Source organism: Hypanus sabinus, chromosome 3 (assembly GCF_030144855.1).
Source record: "Hypanus sabinus isolate sHypSab1 chromosome 3, sHypSab1.hap1, whole genome shotgun sequence".
Classification (NCBI taxonomy): domain Eukaryota; kingdom Metazoa; phylum Chordata; class Chondrichthyes; order Myliobatiformes; family Dasyatidae; genus Hypanus; species Hypanus sabinus.
The window spans coordinates 93,005,048-93,024,042 of record NC_082708.1 but is presented as its reverse complement, the minus strand read 5'-3'; the positions used below and the strand labels follow the sequence as shown (position 1 = coordinate 93,024,042).

General features: G+C 39.2%; 1 protein-coding gene across 1 annotated transcript; it reads left to right on the top strand.

The window, feature by feature from the left end:
- The first annotated feature begins 551 nt into the window (after positions 1 to 551).
- On the top strand, positions 552 to 18,591 carry LOC132390918 (uncharacterized). The gene is made up of 3 exons (XM_059963454.1): positions 552 to 1,060; positions 11,934 to 12,806; positions 18,511 to 18,591. The coding sequence occupies exons 1-3, from the start codon at positions 917 to 919 to the stop codon at positions 18,589 to 18,591; spliced, it is 1,098 nt and encodes a 365-aa protein (XP_059819437.1). The 5' UTR covers positions 552 to 916.
- The last annotated feature ends 404 nt before the right edge of the window (positions 18,592 to 18,995 follow it).

Sequence of the window (18,995 nt, the reverse complement as noted above, 5' to 3'; positions counted from 1 at the left end):
CACGTTGTCATATTGTAACAGAGACACTAGAATACAGAATTAGCCCCACAATCTCACACTGTACCAGAAACTCTCAAATACGGAATTAACCCTACACTCTCACACTGTAGCAAAGACTCTAAAACATAGAATTAACACAACACTCTCACATTGTGCCAGAGATTCTCAAAATCAGATTTATTCCCATAATCTCACACTGTACCAGAAACTCTCAAATACAGAATTAACCAAACATTCTCATTGTGCTACACACTCTCAAACAGAGAATTAACCCCACACTCTTCACACTGTACCAGAGACTCTCAAGTGTAGTTAGCACTACACTCCAACACTCTGCCAGGGACTCTCTTATTCAGAAATAACGTCACACTCTCACAATGTTTCAGAGACTCTCAAGTACAGAATTAATCCCATACTCTCACACTCTGCAGAAACTTTCAAAGACAATTATCCCAGACTCTCACACTGTGCCAAGTTCTCTCAAATACTGAATTAACCCCACACTCTCATGGAAAACATGGAAAAGGAATTTATTAAGATCGGACCCCTCACTTGTTTTCCCCATAATTGTTACAATCAGGATAACACGATAGCCTGTGCCTGCCCTCCGTCGTGCCATGACGCCACGATGAGCAGCTGTGGCGTGACGCCACAATACCTGTGATTATAGCGAGACGCCTATCCATGTCTACTCAGTTTTTGCGGTAAGGCCGCTTGCTTTAATATACTTGTTAAATTTGTTTTCGATAAGCTTGGCTGGATTCTGCCTGTGGAAAGTTCTTGTCTGTGTGTCGCCCCAAGCTCATGAGCCTCTTTGCGAGGTGTGAGGTGCAGCAGAAGCCACGTCCTGACACGTTGTGGGGCATCCGCTTGCCTGCCGGCCAAACCCAGCTTCGGCGATAGAAAATACACTTTAATGCTGTCGCTCTGCAGCACCCAGCTGGGCATTGCGATCTTGGTAAGCCTCACCTCGCTCGTATGTCTGGTTCACTACCTTCGTCAGAGGAGGAAGCGGTTGATGGTAGTCATACCGAGGAAACTGAAGGCGCTGTGCGGTGAGGTAAGTGCCGGCGGATGGATCGCGTCTTCTCCTTGGTGTGCAGAACTTGAGTTTATATATATATATATATATATATCTCCGGTTTGTGTGTGTGTGTGTGTATTTACAATCAAGAGATTCTGGAAATCTAGAATCACACACACGAAATGTTGGAGGAATTTAGCTGGTGAGGTAGCATCCTCGGGCCGAGATCGCGATTCGAAAATTTGACGCTTTATTCCTCTTCAGTGATGATGACTCACCTGTAAAGTTTCTCTGGCATTTTGTTTATTTGTTGAAATAAAGTGTGGAATGGGCCCTCGAGCCACACTGCCCAGCAATTTCCCCAGTTTAACCCTAGCCTCATCACGGGACAATTTACAATGACCAATTAACCTACCAACCGGTACGTCTTTGGGAGTGGGAGTAAACCGGTGTACCCGAAGGAAATCCTGGGGAGCACGAACCAACTTCTTACAGGCAGTGGGAATTGAAACCTGGTCCCCGTTGTGCTGACCACTTTTGTGTGTTAGTCAGAGAATCACATTGGGTTCTGGAGGTACTTGCCAAGGAAAAGCAGGTCGATAAACTTCAATCAGAACTGGAAAACTGAAAAAAGCACGGCAGTTCTAAGCACAATATTCTGCAGATGTTAAAATTAGGAAGTTTTGATCCTCTTCTATAGTTATGAATGAGTGATAGTGGTAGCTATTCTGTTAGGAGGGGAGCCAATAAAGGGAGATTAACAAAACAGTAGCAAATAAACAAAGCTGCAGCTCTATAGTTTCTCGAAATCTGAAATAAGGGCAATATTTAGCACGAATTTGCAGGAGAGTGTCAGGAAAGGGAAAATGTACAGGCAGTCAGTACAGAGTACCCATGTGGTCCTTCTTCTCAATAATTAGATGCTTGGGGCATGGATGACCTGGTGGGGGAAGCCACAGCAACAGGGTCGTCTGGCTCAGAAGAGTAGTGCAGTAGTGACGAGATTCCATAGTTTGGGGAGCAGACAGGAGATTCTTTGGACGGGAAAGTGAAACGTAAATGATATGCTGCGTTCCAGGTTCCAAGATCAGGGATGTCTCAGATTGGGTCCACAGCACTCTTAAGGGAACACAGAGATCATGGTACATATTGGTACCAATGGCATAGGTAGGAGGTCCTGGAGAAAGAATATGGGGAGTGTGGTAAATGATGTATACCTGTCTGGCCACGCCCCTCTGCTGACTGCTCCTGTGGCTCCTCCCACAGACCCCTGTATAAAGGTGATTGGGGCACTGCTCCTCCCTCAGTCTCCGAGATGTCGTTCTCCCTTTTTGCTGCTAATAAAAGCCTATCGTTCACTTCCAGTCTCCCAGAGTTATTGATGGTGCATCAGGGAGTTAGGTAGAAATTTGAAAAGCATGACCTCGAGGGTTGTAGTAGCTGGATTGCTGCCTGTGCCATGCTCCAGTGAGGGTAGGCATGGGATGATTTGGCAGGTGAATGTGTGGCTGAGGAATTGGTGTAGGGGCAGGGTTTCAGACTTTTTGATCTTTAGCAAAGGTAGGACCTGTACAAAAAGGTCAGGTTACAGCTGAACCAGAGTGGGACGAATATTGTTGCAGCATTTTTTCTAGAGCTGCTAGGAGTATTTAAACTAATTTGGCAATAGGATAGGGACTGGGATGATACAGGATTGAAGATAAGGCTGTTGGTGTACAAGTAGATTCAGTGTGTAGTGTATGCAGGGACTTGTGCAGTGGCTACTGACAGGGATCATGGCAAAACAGCCATGGCTAGAGTTTCTGGGAGCAATTTGGAAAGTGCAGGATAGGTACATCCCAAAGTTGAAGATATATTCTAAAGGGAAGTTGACACAACAAGGGAAGTCAAAGATGGCATAAAAGCAATAGGGAGGTCATATAATACAGGCTGAGTACCTCTTATCTGACATGCTAGTGGTTGGACGTGTTTCGTATTTCAGAATTTTTTGTACTTTGGAATATATAATGAGATAGCTTGGGATCACCATCATTTATGTACTCCAGTAAGTAGTCTTTGTCCTAAACTTTTTCATCTCACATTAACAGTAAAAATTATTACATACCATTAATATTATGACAATATAATGTGTGCAGGGTAACCCAGCAGCATTGGGGGAATACCTGAATCAGCTGTTGAACATCAACAACAAACAATGGCAGGCTTTCAGGTTTGATTAAAAGGTTACTTTACACTATTTGTATTGTACATATTTTTATGTTTTAATAAGGTACCCCATGTAAGGCTTATTGAGGATGGGATCCATGTAAGGAGGCATGGGATCCAAGGGGGCATTGCCTTGTGGATCCAGAACTGGCTTGCCCACAGAAGACAAAGAGTGGTTGTAGAGGGATCATAGAGGGTTGTAGATGGAGGCTGGTGATCAGTGGAGTACCTCAGGGATCTGTTCTGGGACCCCTACTCTTTGTGATTTTTATAAATGACTTTGAAGAGCAAGTGGAGGAATGAATTAGTAAATTTGCTGATGACACAAAGATTAGGGGTGTTGTGGATTGTGTGGAGGGCTGTCAGAGGTTACAGCGGGACACTGATAGGATGCAAAACTGGGCTGAGAAGTGGCAGATTGAGTTCAACCCAGATAAGTATGAGGTGATTCATTTTGATAGGTCAAATTTGATGGCAGAATTTAGTATTCATGGTAAGACTCTTGGCTGTGTGGAGGATCAGAGGGATCTTGGGGTCTGAGTCCATATGACACTCAAAACTGCTGTGCAGGTTGACTGTGGTTAAGAAGGTGTATCATCAATTGTGGGATTGAGTTTAGGAACCGAGAGGTGATGTTACAGATATCTAGGACCCTGGTCAGACCCCATTTGGAGTACAGTTCTGGTCGCCTCACTACAGGAAGGATGTGGAAACCATAGGAAGAGTGCAGAGGAGATTTACAGAGATGTTGCCTGGATTGAGGAGTATGCCTTATGAGACTAGTTTGTGAACTTGGCCTTTTCTCCCTGGAGCAATGGAGGATGAGAGGTGACCTGATAGAGGTGTACAAGATAATGAGAGGCATTGATCGTGTGGATAGTCAGAGGCTTTACCTCGGGGCTGAAACGGCTAGCACAAGAGGGCATAGTTTTAAGGCGCTTGGAAGTAGGTACAGAGGGGATGTCAGGGGTAAGTTTTATATGCAGAGAGTGGTGAGTGCACGGAATGAACTGCCAGTGGTGGTGGTGGAAGCGGAAACAATAGGGTCTTTTAAGAGACTCCTGGATGGTTGCATGGAACTTAGAGAAATAGATGGTTATGAGTAAGCTTAGGTAGTTCTAAGGTAGGGGCATGTTCAGTAGAACTTTGTGGGCTTAAGGGCCTCTATTGTGCTGTAGTTTTCTATGTTTCTATGTTTTTTAATGTAAGGTATAAAAACAACCAGCCTTGTAGACGTGTTCTGGTGTTAGATTTTCATCAACGACGAGCTTGCAAATTAATCAATGAATTCCTCTGTTGCTTCGTAATTAGCAGACGCTTTAAAATTTTAATGCTGTGCCTTTTCTTAAATTAAATTAAAGAAATTTCTTAAATTTTTGCAGCCTGCTGTGTATTCAAAATTACCTTCAACGTTCATTTTGTTGTGATAGATCTTCACTTGTTTCATGATCAGCATACCGTTTAGTGGCATATGTTCACTCCCCTATTTCAATACATGTTCGAGATCTTTATTTTCCGCTTTATGCAATTATTTTTATTTTTCATTGCCTTCTGTTCATTCTGTTGTGAGGTCACTTCTCAGATTGCATATCACCTGGGAATTCCCAACACCTTGTAGAATTTCCATTTGTGGTGCCATGTTAGTGCTCAAAAATTTTCGGATGTCCGAGGTTTTGGAATTTTACATTTTTGGAATGGGGTGACTCAACTTGTGTAGGAAAAGTTAGTGGGTAGTTAGAGAATTGGGAAGCTTTTAAAAACTAACAGCTACTAAAAAGTCATAAGGAGAGAAAAGTTTTATGCTAACCAATAATATGAAAGGGGATACCAAAATGTGTAAAGAGTGAAAGGGAAATGACAGTGCAAATCAGACCACTTGAAATTGACACTAAATAAATGGCAGATGAACTTGCGTACTTAGTGTCAGTCTTCATTGTGGAAGACACTAAAAGTATGCCAGGAATCTGAGTGTCAGAGGTGGAAGTGAATGTAGTTGCTATTACTAAGGAGAAGGTGCTTTGAAAGGTTTAAGGTCTGAATCAGCAAAAGCAGATGGACTAGTGTTCTGAAAGAGGTAGTTGAAAAGAAAGTGGAGCCATTGGTAATGATCTTTCAAGATCACTAAATTGGGAATGGTTCTGGAGGACTGGAAAATCTCTAAAGTCACTCCACTCTTTAAGAAGGGAGGGAGGCAAAAATCAGGAAATTATCGGCCACTTAGTCTGACCTCAGTGAATGGGAAGATGTGGGAGTCAATTATTAAGGATGAGGTGTCAGGGTACTTGATTAAATACGCTGAAGTCATGATGATTTCCTAAGGGAAACAAATCTGTTGGAATTATTTAGTAAATAACAACAGGATAGATAAAGTAAAATCAGTGGATGTTATTTAATTGGATTTTCAGAAAGCTTTTGATAATCTGTCACAATTTCTCATGTGCTTCAGAGGAAAGATACTAGCATGGATAGAAGATTGGCCGATTGGTGGGAATAAGGGTACCTTTACTGGCTGGATGTCTGTGACTAGTGATGTTCCAGAGGGATTGGTGTTGGGCCACTTCTTTTCATATTAGTGCTAGGATTAGGATGATTTAGATGATGGAATTGATAGCTTTGTGGCCATGTTTGCGGATGATATGAAGATAGGAGGGACATGTAGTGTTGGGGAAGCAGGGAATCTGTAGAAGGACTTGGGACAGGTTGGGAGAATGGGTAAAGAAGTGGCAGATGGAATATAATGTATGGAAGTGTATGGTCATTCTCTTTGGTAGAAGAAATAAAGGTGAAGACTATTCTTTAAATGGAGCAAAATCAGAGGTGCAAAGGGACTTGGGAGTTGTCATGTAAGATTCATTAAAGACTAACTTGTGGCAGGGAAGGCAAGTTTAATGTTGGCTTTCATTTTGAGATGACTAGAATATAAAAGCAAGGATATCAAGCATTGGTCATACAGAACTTACAGTATTGTGAGCAGTTCTGAGCCCCTCATCTAAGAAAAGATGTGCTGCCATCAGAGAGGGTCCAGAGGAGGCTGATGAGAACAATTCCAGGAATGAAAGGGTTAATGTTGATGGCTTTGGGATTGGAGTTTTGAAGAATTTGGGTGGTGGGTGTGTCTCATTGAAACCTAACAAATACTGAAAGTCCTAGAGGATGTTTCTTATAGTGGTGGATTCTAGCACCAAAAGGCACAACATTACAATAGAGGGATGTCTACTTAGATCAGAGATAAGGAGGAATTTCTTTAGCCAGATGGTAAAACCAGATATATGAATGGAGAATGAAGCTCAGTACTTTTCCCTGCTCTTTGTACTATTTTTTATTTATAATCAGTGTGCTTTATAGTTCTCTTTATTATTATGTAGTGCAGCTGCAAAACAATAAACTTCACAACATATGCCGGTGATATTTAACCTGATTCTGTTTCTATTGAACCTGTGGAATACGTTGCCACAGAAGCCTCTGGAGGCAGTCATTGTGTACCTATAAGGTTCTTGATGAGTCAGGCCATCAAATGTTATGGTGAGAAGGCAGGAGAATCGAGTTGAGAGGGATAATAAATCAGCCATGATGGAGCAGACGATGGGCTGAATGGCCTAATTCAGTTTCAATGTCTTATAGTCTGATATCAGAATTTAGTATTGACTCCCAAGGGACAGAAAGTTAGACTTGGGTTGGAGCAGAATTGTAAGCTAAAAACTGGTAGTCAGAGTAGGAGTGGCATGGTGAATTCAAATAACAGGCTATCTTTTGCTATCGAGTGTGGTGTTAGGTTTCTCTCATGTAGAAGAAACTACATTCTGAGCACTGAATAAATAGAAAACTGGCAGAAGTGCATGGCACAGCATTTTGGGCCAAAGGGCCTGTATTAGACAATAGACAATAGACAATAGGTGCAGAAGTAGACCATTCGGCCCCTCGAGTCTGCACCGCCATTCTTAGATCATGGGTGATCATTCACTATCAATACCCAGTCCCTGCCTTGTCTCCATATCCCTTGATTCCCCTATCCATCAGATATCTATCTAGCTCCTTCTTGAAAGCATCCAGAGAACTGGCCTCCATCGTCTTCCGAGGCAGTGCATTCCACACCTCCACAACTCTCTGGGAGAAGAAGCTCTTCCTCAACTCTGTTTTAAATAACTGACCTCTTATTCTCAATCCATGCCCTCTGGTACTGGACTCTCCCAACATCTGGAACATATTTCCTGCCTCAATCCTATCAAATCCTTTAATTATCTTAAATGTTTCAATCAGATCCCCTCTCAATCTCCTCAATTCCAGCGTGTACAAGCCCAATCTCTCCAATCTCTCTGCGTAAGACAGCCCTGCCATCCCAGGAATCAACCAAGTGAATCTACGCTGCACTTCCTCAATTGCCAGTATGTCCTTCCTTAAACCTGGAGACCAAAACTGTACACAATATTCTAGCTGTGGTCTCACCAGGGCCCTGTACAAATGCAAAAGGACATCCTTGCTCTTGTACTCAATTCCCCTTGTAACAAAGGCCAACATTCCATTTGCCCTCTTCACTGCCTGTTGCACTTGCACATTCACCTTCATTGACTGGTGAACTAGGACTCCTAGGTCTCTTTGCATTTCTCCCTTACCTAACTCTACACTGTTCAGACAATACTCTGCCCTCTTGTTCCTGCTTCCAAAGTGGATAACTTCACATTTATTCACATTGAATGACATCTGCCAAGTATCTGCCCACTCACCCAGCCTATCCAAGTCTCCCTGTATTTTCCTAACGTCCTCTTCGCATGTCACACTGCCACCCAGTTTAGTATCGTCAGCAAACTTGCTGATATAGTTTTCAATGCCCTCATCTAAATCGTTGACATAAATCGTAAAGAGCTGTGGTCCCAATACAGAGCCCTGTGGTACCCCACTAGTCACCTCCAGCCAGTCCGAGAAACACCCATTCACTGCTACCCTTTGCTTTCTATCTGCCAACCAGTTTTCTATCCATGTTGAAACCCTGCCCCCAATGCCATGAGCTCTGATTTTACTCACCAATCTCCTATGTGGCACCTTATTGAATGCCTTCTGAAAATTTAGGTACACAACATCCACTGGCTTACCCTCGTCTAACATCCTTGTTACACCCTCAAAAAACTCCAACAGATCAGTCAAGCATGATTTGCCCTTGGTAAATCCATGCTGGCTCGGCCTAATCCTATTTCTGCCATCAAGATGTGCCACTATTTCATCCTTAATAATGGACTCAAGCATCTTCCCCACGACTGACGATAGTTCTTCGTTTTCTCCTTCCCTCCCTTCTTGAAAAGTGGGATAACATTAGCCACTCTCCAATCTTCAGGAACTGATCCTGAATCTAAGGAACATTGGAAAATGATTACCAATGCATCCGCAATTTCCCGAGCCACCTCTTTTAGAACCCTCGGATGCAGACCATCTGGACCCGGGTATTTATTAGCCTTCAGTCCCACCAGTCTACTCATCACAGTTTCTTTCCTAATGTCAATCTGTCTCAATTCCTCTGATATCTTATGACCCTGGCCCATCCATACATCTGGGAGATTGCTTGTGTCCTCCCTGGTGAAGACAGATCTAAAGTACGCATTAAATTCTGTTGCCTTTTATTGTACTCTTCTGGTTTCTAAATGAAGCTGAATGACTGCATCACCATGGAGGACTGGCTCGGTGAAAAATGAAGAGTAAAATAGGCACATGTGGCATCTCCTGCCATTGTCCAGAGAAATGCAGGAGAAGTTTAATGTTTGGTGGAGAGAGTAGTCAGTTATGAATACATAAATGAGAAATAGACAATGTTTCAGCTTCAAGACCCTTTGTGAGATGAAGGATCTCAGACATGAATCATTAACTCTTTCTCTTACCATGCAGCTGAATATTTCCAGCATTTTGTTTTCATTTCAGATTTTCAACATTATAGTATTTTGTTATTTTCTATGTTTGAGAGCTCTGTCAACAATTATGGATAGTGAGCAAAGTAACTGTGAGCCTTTTAACCATGGTAGAAGATGAACTAAGCAGGGATGTTATGCTGGAGCTATATTTCATATCGCTGAGGATCATGTGCACTTTTGGTCACCTTGCTACTGCCAAGGTGGTAATGCACAATTGATGGTCACAAGAGGACAATTAGGCCGTCTTTGCTTGGAAACTTGTAGCTATGAGGACAGATTGGATAAGATAGGGTTTTAACTTGTGAGAGTCCCGCTTGGTGCCAGACCCTGAAGCGAAGGTTCCTGAGTTCGAATCCAAGTCAGGTTGAGCGTCGAGCTAGCAACTGGGCTTTGTAAAAACAAGAATAGCTTGCTGCGGAAACACTGTCATGACAGTGCCCCAATAACTCCACTGCTGAGTTAAGGACTATTCTTCTTCTTTTAAGTTGTGAGAGAGGACATTGAAGTTTGCTTATCATTCCACTGAATTTGGAAGTCTTTAAATGAGTGCTGTTGGCTTGCTTTTATTGTTTGCATGATGTATTTTTTTTCTTTGTGCAGTGGCTTTTAGTCATTTCTAATTGGATTGTTTGGGTTTCTTGCTTTGTGGCTGCCAGTAAACAGACAAATTTCACTGTGTACTATTTATAGATTATTTGATAATAAATGTGTTTTGGATCTTTGAATGCTGTGGTGTTATCTCTGTGGTGTTTTGGGTGCCTTCTATGGGTAATGCAAGTCTCCAAAGCAAAGAGCAAACCAGAAGCCTGAGGAAATAAAAGGGCAATGACTACATTGATGTGATGCTAACTGAAGATAGTAACAATGGTATTTTTTTTGTAGGTTGGAAGAAAGTATACAGATTTCTGGAGGTTAAAGTCTAGACCACCTGGATGTAGTTATATAAAACTCAGTTTTAACATTCTGAGATGTTACTAACTATAACTGTAAAAAAACAATTATAGAACACTGGAGGACATAGATTCCAGAATGAGTGTTTATGAAAAATATTCACCTTCCTTGGAAGATTTCATGTTTTATTGTTTTACGACGTTGAATCACAGTGGATTTAATTTAGCTTTTTTGACACTGTTCAAAAGAAAAGACTTTGTTAAAATTCTACAAATTGTTCCAAATTGTTCTAAAAATTGGTTTAAAGTTATTACAATTTTTAAACACAGAATAATTGATTACATAATTACTCACCCCTTCACGTCAGCATTTAGTAGATGCATCTTTGGCAGCAATTACTACCTTGAGTCTGTGTGGATAGGTCTCTATCAGCTTTGCATATCTGGACACTGCATTTTTTCCCCATTCTTTACTAAACTGCTTAAAATCTGTCAGATTACATGTTTTCAAGTCCACCCACAAATTCACAATTGAATTGAGGTCTGGACTCTGACTTGGCCACTCCACAACACTAACTTTGTTGTTTTTAAGCCATTTCTCTTATAGCTTTGGCTTTATGCTTGGGGTCATTGCCTTGCTGGAAAACAAATCTTCTCCCAAGTCCCAGTTCTCTTGCAGACTGCATCAGGTTTTCTTCCAGGATTTCCCTGTATTTTGCTACATTCATTTTACCCTCTACCTTCACAAGCCTTCCAGGGCCTGCTACAGTGAAGCATCCCCACCGCATGGTGTAGCCAGCACCATATTTCACCGTAGGGTGGTGTATTTTTGATGATGTGCAGTGTTTGGCTTAGTCTCATGGCCAAAATGCTCAATTTTGATTTCATCAGACCATAGAATCTTCTTCCAGTTGACTTCAGAGTCTTCCACATGCCTTCTGACAAACTCTAGCCAAGGTTACATGTGAGTTTTTTTTCAACAGTGGCTTTCTCTTTGCTACTCTCCCATAAAGTTGTGATTGGTGAAGTACCTGGACAACAGTTGATATCTGCACAGTCTTTCCCATCTCAGCCACTGAAGCTTGTAGCTCCTCCAGAGTTGTCCAAGGGTCTCTTGGTGGCCCACCTCACTAGTCCCTTCTTTCACAGTCACTCAGTTTATGAGGATGGCTTGCTCTAGGCAGATTTACAGCTGTGCCATATTCTTCCCATTTCTTGATGATTGACTTAACTGTTCTCCAAGGGATATTCAGTGATTTGGAAATTTTCTTGTACCCATCTCCTGATTTGTACTTTTCAATAACCTCTTTGCAGTGCTTCTTGGAGTGTTCTTTGTCTCATGGTGTAGTTTTTGCCAGGATACTGACTCACCAGCAGTTAGACCTTCCAGATACAAGTGTATTTTCACTACAATCTATTGAAACATCTTGACTGCACACAGTTGATCTCCATTTAACTAACTTCTAAAACCAATTGGCTGCAATAGTGATAATTTGGCATGTCATATTACAGGGGAAATATTTATGCAAACAATTATTTTTTATTTGTAATTAATTTAGATCACTTTGTAGAGATCTGTTTTCACTTTGACATGAAAGAGTCTTTTTCTATTGATCAGTGTCAAAAAAGCCAAATTAAATCCACTGCAATTCAATGCTGTTAAAACAATAAAACATGAAAACTTCCAAAGGTGGTGTGGGGATCGAATACTTTTTATGGGCACTGCGGTTGCAAAGTTGTTCCAAAGCTAATTCCATTGTAGTTGAAAGTACAGCCCGCTTTTGTTTTACCTGTATTGTGTTTCCTTAGCTCTAATATAAAAAAACAATGAATACAAGAAAGAGAAATATAAATTACAAATGGTTGCTCAAAACTGTTCAGCATTCAAATAATAATTTTATGGCTTCATTTTCTCTGCAGTCAGAAATGTTGGAAAGAAATGAGCTATCTCTCTGCCGTCCTGCTCATGTCCCTATGAGTACATGTTTACAGCCAAAAAATGCAAAGCTGTCATCAAAACCAAATCAAGGAAGTAGTGGAGCCCTGAAAACTGGCAACATGGTGGAGAAGGGTCTTTCTGCTAAACTTCAGCCAGAAGGTAAAGAGAGACAGCAGGAAGTACTAGAACTGGATATGAAGCAATTGATGATTGAAGAGGATACTATTGATCGATTAGAACTGAACTTAAAGCACAAAGTTATTACCTATTTCTGGGGAATAACAACACCCTTTGAAGAATCAATCATGTTGATGATTCCTAAGTCACCACCTGACCCTCCAGCAAGTGGAGCTCAAATAGAACATGTGGTTAGAGAAATAACTTTCATTGACAGTGAAATAAAACAGAGACTAGAATGGCACATTATATGGAAGAAGCTTCAACACAACTGGGACTATCCAGTTCCTATTCAAATATCACAAGAAACATTTATACCAACAGCACCAAACTTAATTGAATTTCAGCTGAAAATCCGGCTTGGTCTTGCCATAGTCCATGTTCCAGCAGAGCCGGTCTTTCTGCCTGATGGGCACCTGGAAATACAAGAACTGCATATCAAGAAAAGCAATAAAAATTGCAAACTGGGTCTTCCCAAGTCCACTCAGTTATCTGTCAGCCATTTTATACCAGCAGACCTTCAAAGGACAGGTATTATAATACAGCCACAAAAGCAATCAATGTCTGCTATCACTGTTTCTCCAAAATGTAAGGATAAGATGAAATCATGTTCAAAGAAGCAGTGTCATAATATCAACATGTTGTATCGTTTGCCAGATATAGTGCCTAAATTCTGTGTAACAGCTTTTTCTTCTATTTCCACAAACACATTGCCAAAGTTAATTGATCCTGGCAAAGAATTGACAAAGTCAAGATCATTGTATATACCTGTTATTGAACAGGATGCTGTTGATCGACTGGAACTGAACTTAAAGCATAAACAGATTTTACAACTACAGGGACTTGAAAACTTACATGAAGAATCATTAAAATTGATGATTTCTCAGGAGCAATGCATTCTGCCATCCATCAAGATAATTATTACTAAAATAGCAGTACCTAGAGCTCTAAAATCATATTTTGTTTCAAATCACCCCAGGTTTCTTTTAGAGTGGCACACTAAACAAAAAACACTAGAACACAACTGGAATGTTCCATTGCATATTCTTGGATCTCAACAAGAATTCATTCCACATGCTCCAAAACTGATTGTTTCTCAGCTGAAGCCACAGCCTGATTTTGATTTAAATATTATTCCAATTGAACCTGCATTTTTATGTGCTGAAAGTAAGAAAAAATTAGAGCTGAATGTAAAGAAAAAGGTAATAAATTACCCTTCTGGTTTCCCTAAGTTTGTTCGTTTATCGTTGGAGAACTTCATTTCTTGTGCTCCATCGATATGCTTTGTGAAATCACAGTTAGGTACAGAAGAAAATGTGTCACAAGTTAACAGTAAATTTAAAACCATTTGTTTGCCAAGCAGAATTCTGCAACCCAAGGGTGGGAAACTAACAGTGCACCGTTGTAAACAAACTATAACATTGGTGCAGTCAAGTGAAAAAAAGATTCTGCCTGTGTTTGCTTGCCTTAAATTTGAATATAAAGATAAATTAGAAATGTGTTTAATTAAGCAACATCTGAACATAAAACTGAACAACTTACCATCAGATGTACAAGAATTCTATGAAAATGTGTATGCCCCTGAACCAAAAATAAGATTATCAATGTTTCTCATAGCTGGTAAAAGTCGTAAAAAAGCAAGGCCAAGGTATATCCCATTTTTTGAAGATGATGCAATGGATCGCTTGGAAAAGAACTTGAGGAAGAAACTAAGTGCTCACATTTTGGGATTTCAGACTATGCTTGAGGAATCAGTGGAAATCATGATTCCCAAAGCTCCATATGTTCTTCCAGTAATTAAAGCAAATCGAGCTGAAATAGAGGCTGTACCAATGGAAACTCTTTTTCTTAGCAGAGACATAAGAGGTGAATTAGAATGGCATATAATTAAAACAAAACTCCAGAATACGGGATTACCATTTTATTACCAGAACTCAATGGAAGCATTCATTCCACCTTCTCCAAACCTGGCTCCATCACAGTTAAACCCACAAGTTGATTTCTCTGTGCTGATTATGCCATGTGAGCTATCGTCTGCACATGTTGAAATAGGTAAAAAAATAGAGTTTAATATTAAGAAAAAAGTCATCAATCGAATTTGGGGAGTTCCAAATATTATTAAATTATCTTTAAAAAAATTTATAGGTCCTGCACCATCTGTGAATATTGTAAAGTCCTCAAAATCTATGGTGAGTAACAAAAATGATAAAATCAGGCAAATTAAATATCTACAGAAAATGTTTGTGCTGTCAGCACCATCTGAAAAAGAGAAAAGAGAATCAAAGCTAAAATCAGGTAGTGAGTTTATTTTTGCTTGCCTCAAAGAAAAAGATAAAGACAAACTAGATTGTTGCTTGATGAAACAACTTCTAGAAATTCACATGCACAGTTTGCCAGAAATGGTGATGAAGTTCTATAAAATGAACTATCTTCCAAAATCAAGGAAATCATTTTCACGGCTTATTGCACCTAGAAATGGAGTAAAAAAAACAAGAGCATTATTTCTATCCTTTATTGAACAATATGTTGTTAATCAATTGGAGCTTAATTTAAAACACAAACAGATCAATAATTTCTGGAGAGTTGCAACTCTCTTTGATGAATCTTTAGGATTGATGATTTGTTCAGGACCACCTGTACCTCTGACTGTCATAGCAAGTGAAACCCAAGTAGAGCCTGTAAGTAGGGAAATTTATTTTACAGTTGAAGTTCAAAAAGATTTTAACGTGCATGTTACATTGAAGAAACTTCAGCAAAACTGGAGCATGCCATTACATGTTCAAAAATCTGTAAATGCATTTATTCCATCAGCTCCAAAACTAGTGTTGTCGAACAAAAATCCCCAGCCTGACTTTCTGATTATATTTTCCCAATCTGAACTGACATTCCTTCATAAAGAATGTAAGAGAAGACTGGAATTTAATGTAAGGAAAAGGATTGTAAATCGTAAATGGGGATATCCTAAGGTTGTTGTATCATCTTTGCATAATTTTATGGCAGGAGCTCCATCAATGAAGGATCTCATTCTGCAATGTGAAATAACTAAAAACAAAAGAATCATGGCTGACACTTCTATTAAGAAAAAATGCATGAATGATACATTCCCACTGCAAGTACATGGAAACCACTTGTTACTCCAGAATGAAAGAGCTAGTAGCAACAAAAAAGCATCAAACAAAATTGTGCCCTTTTCTGGTCTCAAAGTAGAACATCAGGATAAGCTAAATATATGTGTAACAAAGCAAAGCCTGGAAATTAAAATGCACTTTTTGTCCAAGCTGGTAATACTATCCTATCAAAATACCTACACAACACCATCAAAAACTTCTCTTCCATCACTAATTGCATCGAGAGAAGAATTAAAGAAGCCAAGGTCTATACTTTTCATTGAACAAGAAGTTGTGGATCATTTAGAATTGAACTTAAAGCACAAACAAATTCTCTATCTCTGGGCATCTGAAACGCAACATGAAATATCAGTCAAAATTCTAATCCCCAAAGGACCTAATGTATACCCAGTGGTTGGATCAGAAGGAATTCAAATAGAACCTATCGGTACAGAAACAGCTTTTATTGAAGTAGGCACACAAAACATATTAGAGTGGCATATCACACAGAAAAATCTTGAGAGTAACTGGCATTTACCATTACACGTTCAGACATCGATTGATATGCACATTCCCTCTGCTCCAAAACTGGTTCCTTGTCAGTTAAAACAGCATTGTTTTTATGCTGCAGATATTATATCAGCTGAGCTTCTTTTCATGGTACCTTTTTTCGAAGGCAGAAAAAGATTGGAACTGAACATAAAGAAAAAGATCATAAATCAGAAATGTGGGCTGCCAACTCTTATTCTGTTATCCCTGAAAGAATTTTTGGGTCTGACATTTTCTAATGCTGATGTCGAATTTAATTCCAAGATGGTTATGAGACAAAAGGAAGGAATGTTACTTTCTCTAATTGATGTGAATGTTTCTAAGGGAGTAGACATTAGGAAGATAAATCAATTTCCAGAATTTGCCTTACTGGAGAAAGAATGTAGATATAAACTAAATGTCTGCTTGTTAAAGCAAATTCTCAATGCCAAAATGCATTTCTTACCATACTTTGCCAAAGAATCATATAACAAATTTAAACCTTCTCTATCAAAAAAGAAATTATTATGTACATTGTTTGTCAGTGAAGGATTTATAAAGCAAAGACCATGGTATTTGCCATTTGTTGAGCAAGGTGCCATTGGTGATTTGGAGCTGAATTTAAAACAGAAACAGATGGTCCATCTTTGGAAATTTGAAACTCTATATGAGAAATCTATGGAAATCATGATTCCTAAAGGACCACCAGTGCATCCGACAATCAAAGCAAGTGGAGCTAAAATAGTGCACGTGTGCATGGAGAAAGCTGTTAAATATGATATTCGAGATAGATTGAACGGGCACATCACACAGAAAAAACTACAACAAAATCATGACTTCCCACTGCATATTCAAATATCAACAGAATTCTTTATTCAGCCTGCTCCAAAACTGATTCCATCCCAACTAAATCCAAAGCCCTGCTTTGAGGTGATAGTAGTTCCAAATGAACTGACATTTTTGTGTAAAGAACATGAGAAATTATTAGAACTCAATACAAAGAAAAAGATAATAAATCACAAATGTGGCCTCCCAACACTTATTCAGTCTTCGTTAAAAAACTTCATGGTTCCAAATGGTTTGAGCAATCAGGTAATGTTTATGGTAGCCAGAAATACTGAAGTCAATAATATTATCTTACCAAACAAATTTGGAATACCTTTACAATATAGTAAGGATAACAAGGAAATTGAAAAAGTAGGTAATGATCTCTTTTATGTTAATCAAAATCCAGAGTGGAAACACATTCTGGAAGCCTGTATGATCAAGATGTCATTGGAAATAAAGATTGGCTACTGTCCTGAAATAGTAACTAAGTTCTACCCAAGCACCTATCCTCCACAGCTAAATAAGCCTTTGCCAAAGCTTATTGTGCCTGGTGGAGGATTTAAAAAAAGACAATGTTATTTATCTTTTGTTGAGCAAGGTGCTGTTGATAACTTAGAGTTGAATTTAAAGCACAAACACATTATCCATCTCTGGAAAGTTAAAAACCTATATGATGAATCAAAAGAAATAATGATTTCTGAACGACCACCTGTGATGCCAACAGCCAAAGGAAGTAGAGCTCCAAAATACCCAGTGAATTTGGAAACAATTTTCATTGAAGATGAAGTTAAAGCCAAGCTACAATGGCATATTACACAGAAAAAACTTCAACTTAATTTTGGATTATCATTACATATTCAGAAATCACAAGAAGAATTCATTCAATCTGCCCCAAAGCTAATTCCACCATGGGTAAAAGAGCGGCCTGTTTTAATTTTGTTTTTTCATTCAGCTGAACTGTTCTTCTTAAGCTCCAAAGATAGGAAATGTCTTGAAATGATTACAAGGAAGAGAATTATATGTTACAAATGGGGGTTGCCCAAAGCTGTCCAACATTCCATGAATAGTTTTATAGGTTTGATTTCTGTGCGCTCAGAAATAACAGAAAGAAATGCACCATCTTTCTGTAGTACTCAAGCAGAAAGTGGAATCATGGGTCTCCCTATGAGTATATGTTTACAGACAAAAAATGCAAAGCTATCATCAAAACAAAATCAAAGATGTAGTGGAGTCATGGTAGAGAGGTTTGTTTTTACTAAACTCCAGCTAGAATGGAAAGAAACATTGGAATCATGTTTAATAAAACAATGTCTTGACATCAAAATGTGTTTTTTGCCAGATATGGTGTGTAAGCTGTATGAAGCAACTGTTTCCAAAAAGCTATTGCCAAAGCCAATTCAATCTGGCAAAGGAGCTAGAAAGTCAAGATCATTGTACATAGCTTTTATTGAACAAAATGGTGTTGATTGCTTGGAGCTGAACTTAAAGCACAAAACTATTATTTATTTAGGGGGAATTAAAACACCTTTTGAAAAATCTGTCACGTTGATGATTCCTAAGCCACCACCTGACCCTCCAGCAATCAAGATAAGTGGAGCTCAAACAGAACATGTGGCTACAGAAATGATTTTCATTGACAGTGAAATTAAAGAGAAACTAGAATGGCACATTGTGAGGAAGAAAGTTCAGCACAACTGGGGCTATCCTGTTCATATTCAAATTTCACAAGAAGCATTTATTCCAGTAATGCCAAAATTAATTGCATTCCAGCTAAAACCCTGGTTTGGTCTTGCTGTAGTCCAACGTAAAACAAGAGAGAGGTTAGAATGGAAGATAACACAGAAAAACCTTCAGTACAGTTGGGGCTTACCAATGCATATTTGGATCTCATTAGATGCATTCTTTCCACTTGTTCCAGATCCGAATTTATCACAGCTGTATTCCAAGCAAGGTGCTGCTGTTCCTTCTGAAACTGCATTTCTTAGTGATGAAGGTATAGAAATACTTAATCAAAATATAAAGAAAAAGATAATAAATCACAAATGGGGCCTTCCCAAAGTTGTTTATTCATCGTTCATTCAATTTATGGGTATTATTCCAGTGGACATTCTACCATCTAATGGTACTAATGAAGCTAACATAATATATAATAATCTTGGTAAGAATTATGAAATAACTACTCAGAGTACAAAAGTTGAGATGACCATGCATGAAGTAAAAGAATTATTTTCCAATTTACACCTCAGCCCAGAGGGCAAACATAATGTGAATATATGCTTGACAAAGCAGAGCCTGGAAATGAAAATGGATTGCATTCCTAAATTCATAAAGGATTCATTCAAAATTACTTATTCTTTAGCATCAAAGAGACAGTTAACAAAGGTTATTGTACCTGGTATAAGA

Bases quoted from the DNA above. Each gene is read 5' to 3' on its own strand.
- LOC132390918 (XM_059963454.1), top strand. From the start codon at position 917: ATGCTGTCGCTCTGCAGCACCCAGCTGGGCATTGCGATCTTGGTAAGC. The intron at 1,061-11,933 runs GTAAGTGCCGGC...TTTTCTCTGCAG, and splicing joins TGAAGGCGCTGTGCGGTGAG to TCAGAAATGTTGGAAAGAAA. The intron at 12,807-18,510 runs GTAACAGCTTTT...CACTTGTTCCAG, and splicing joins ATATAGTGCCTAAATTCTGT to ATCCGAATTTATCACAGCTG.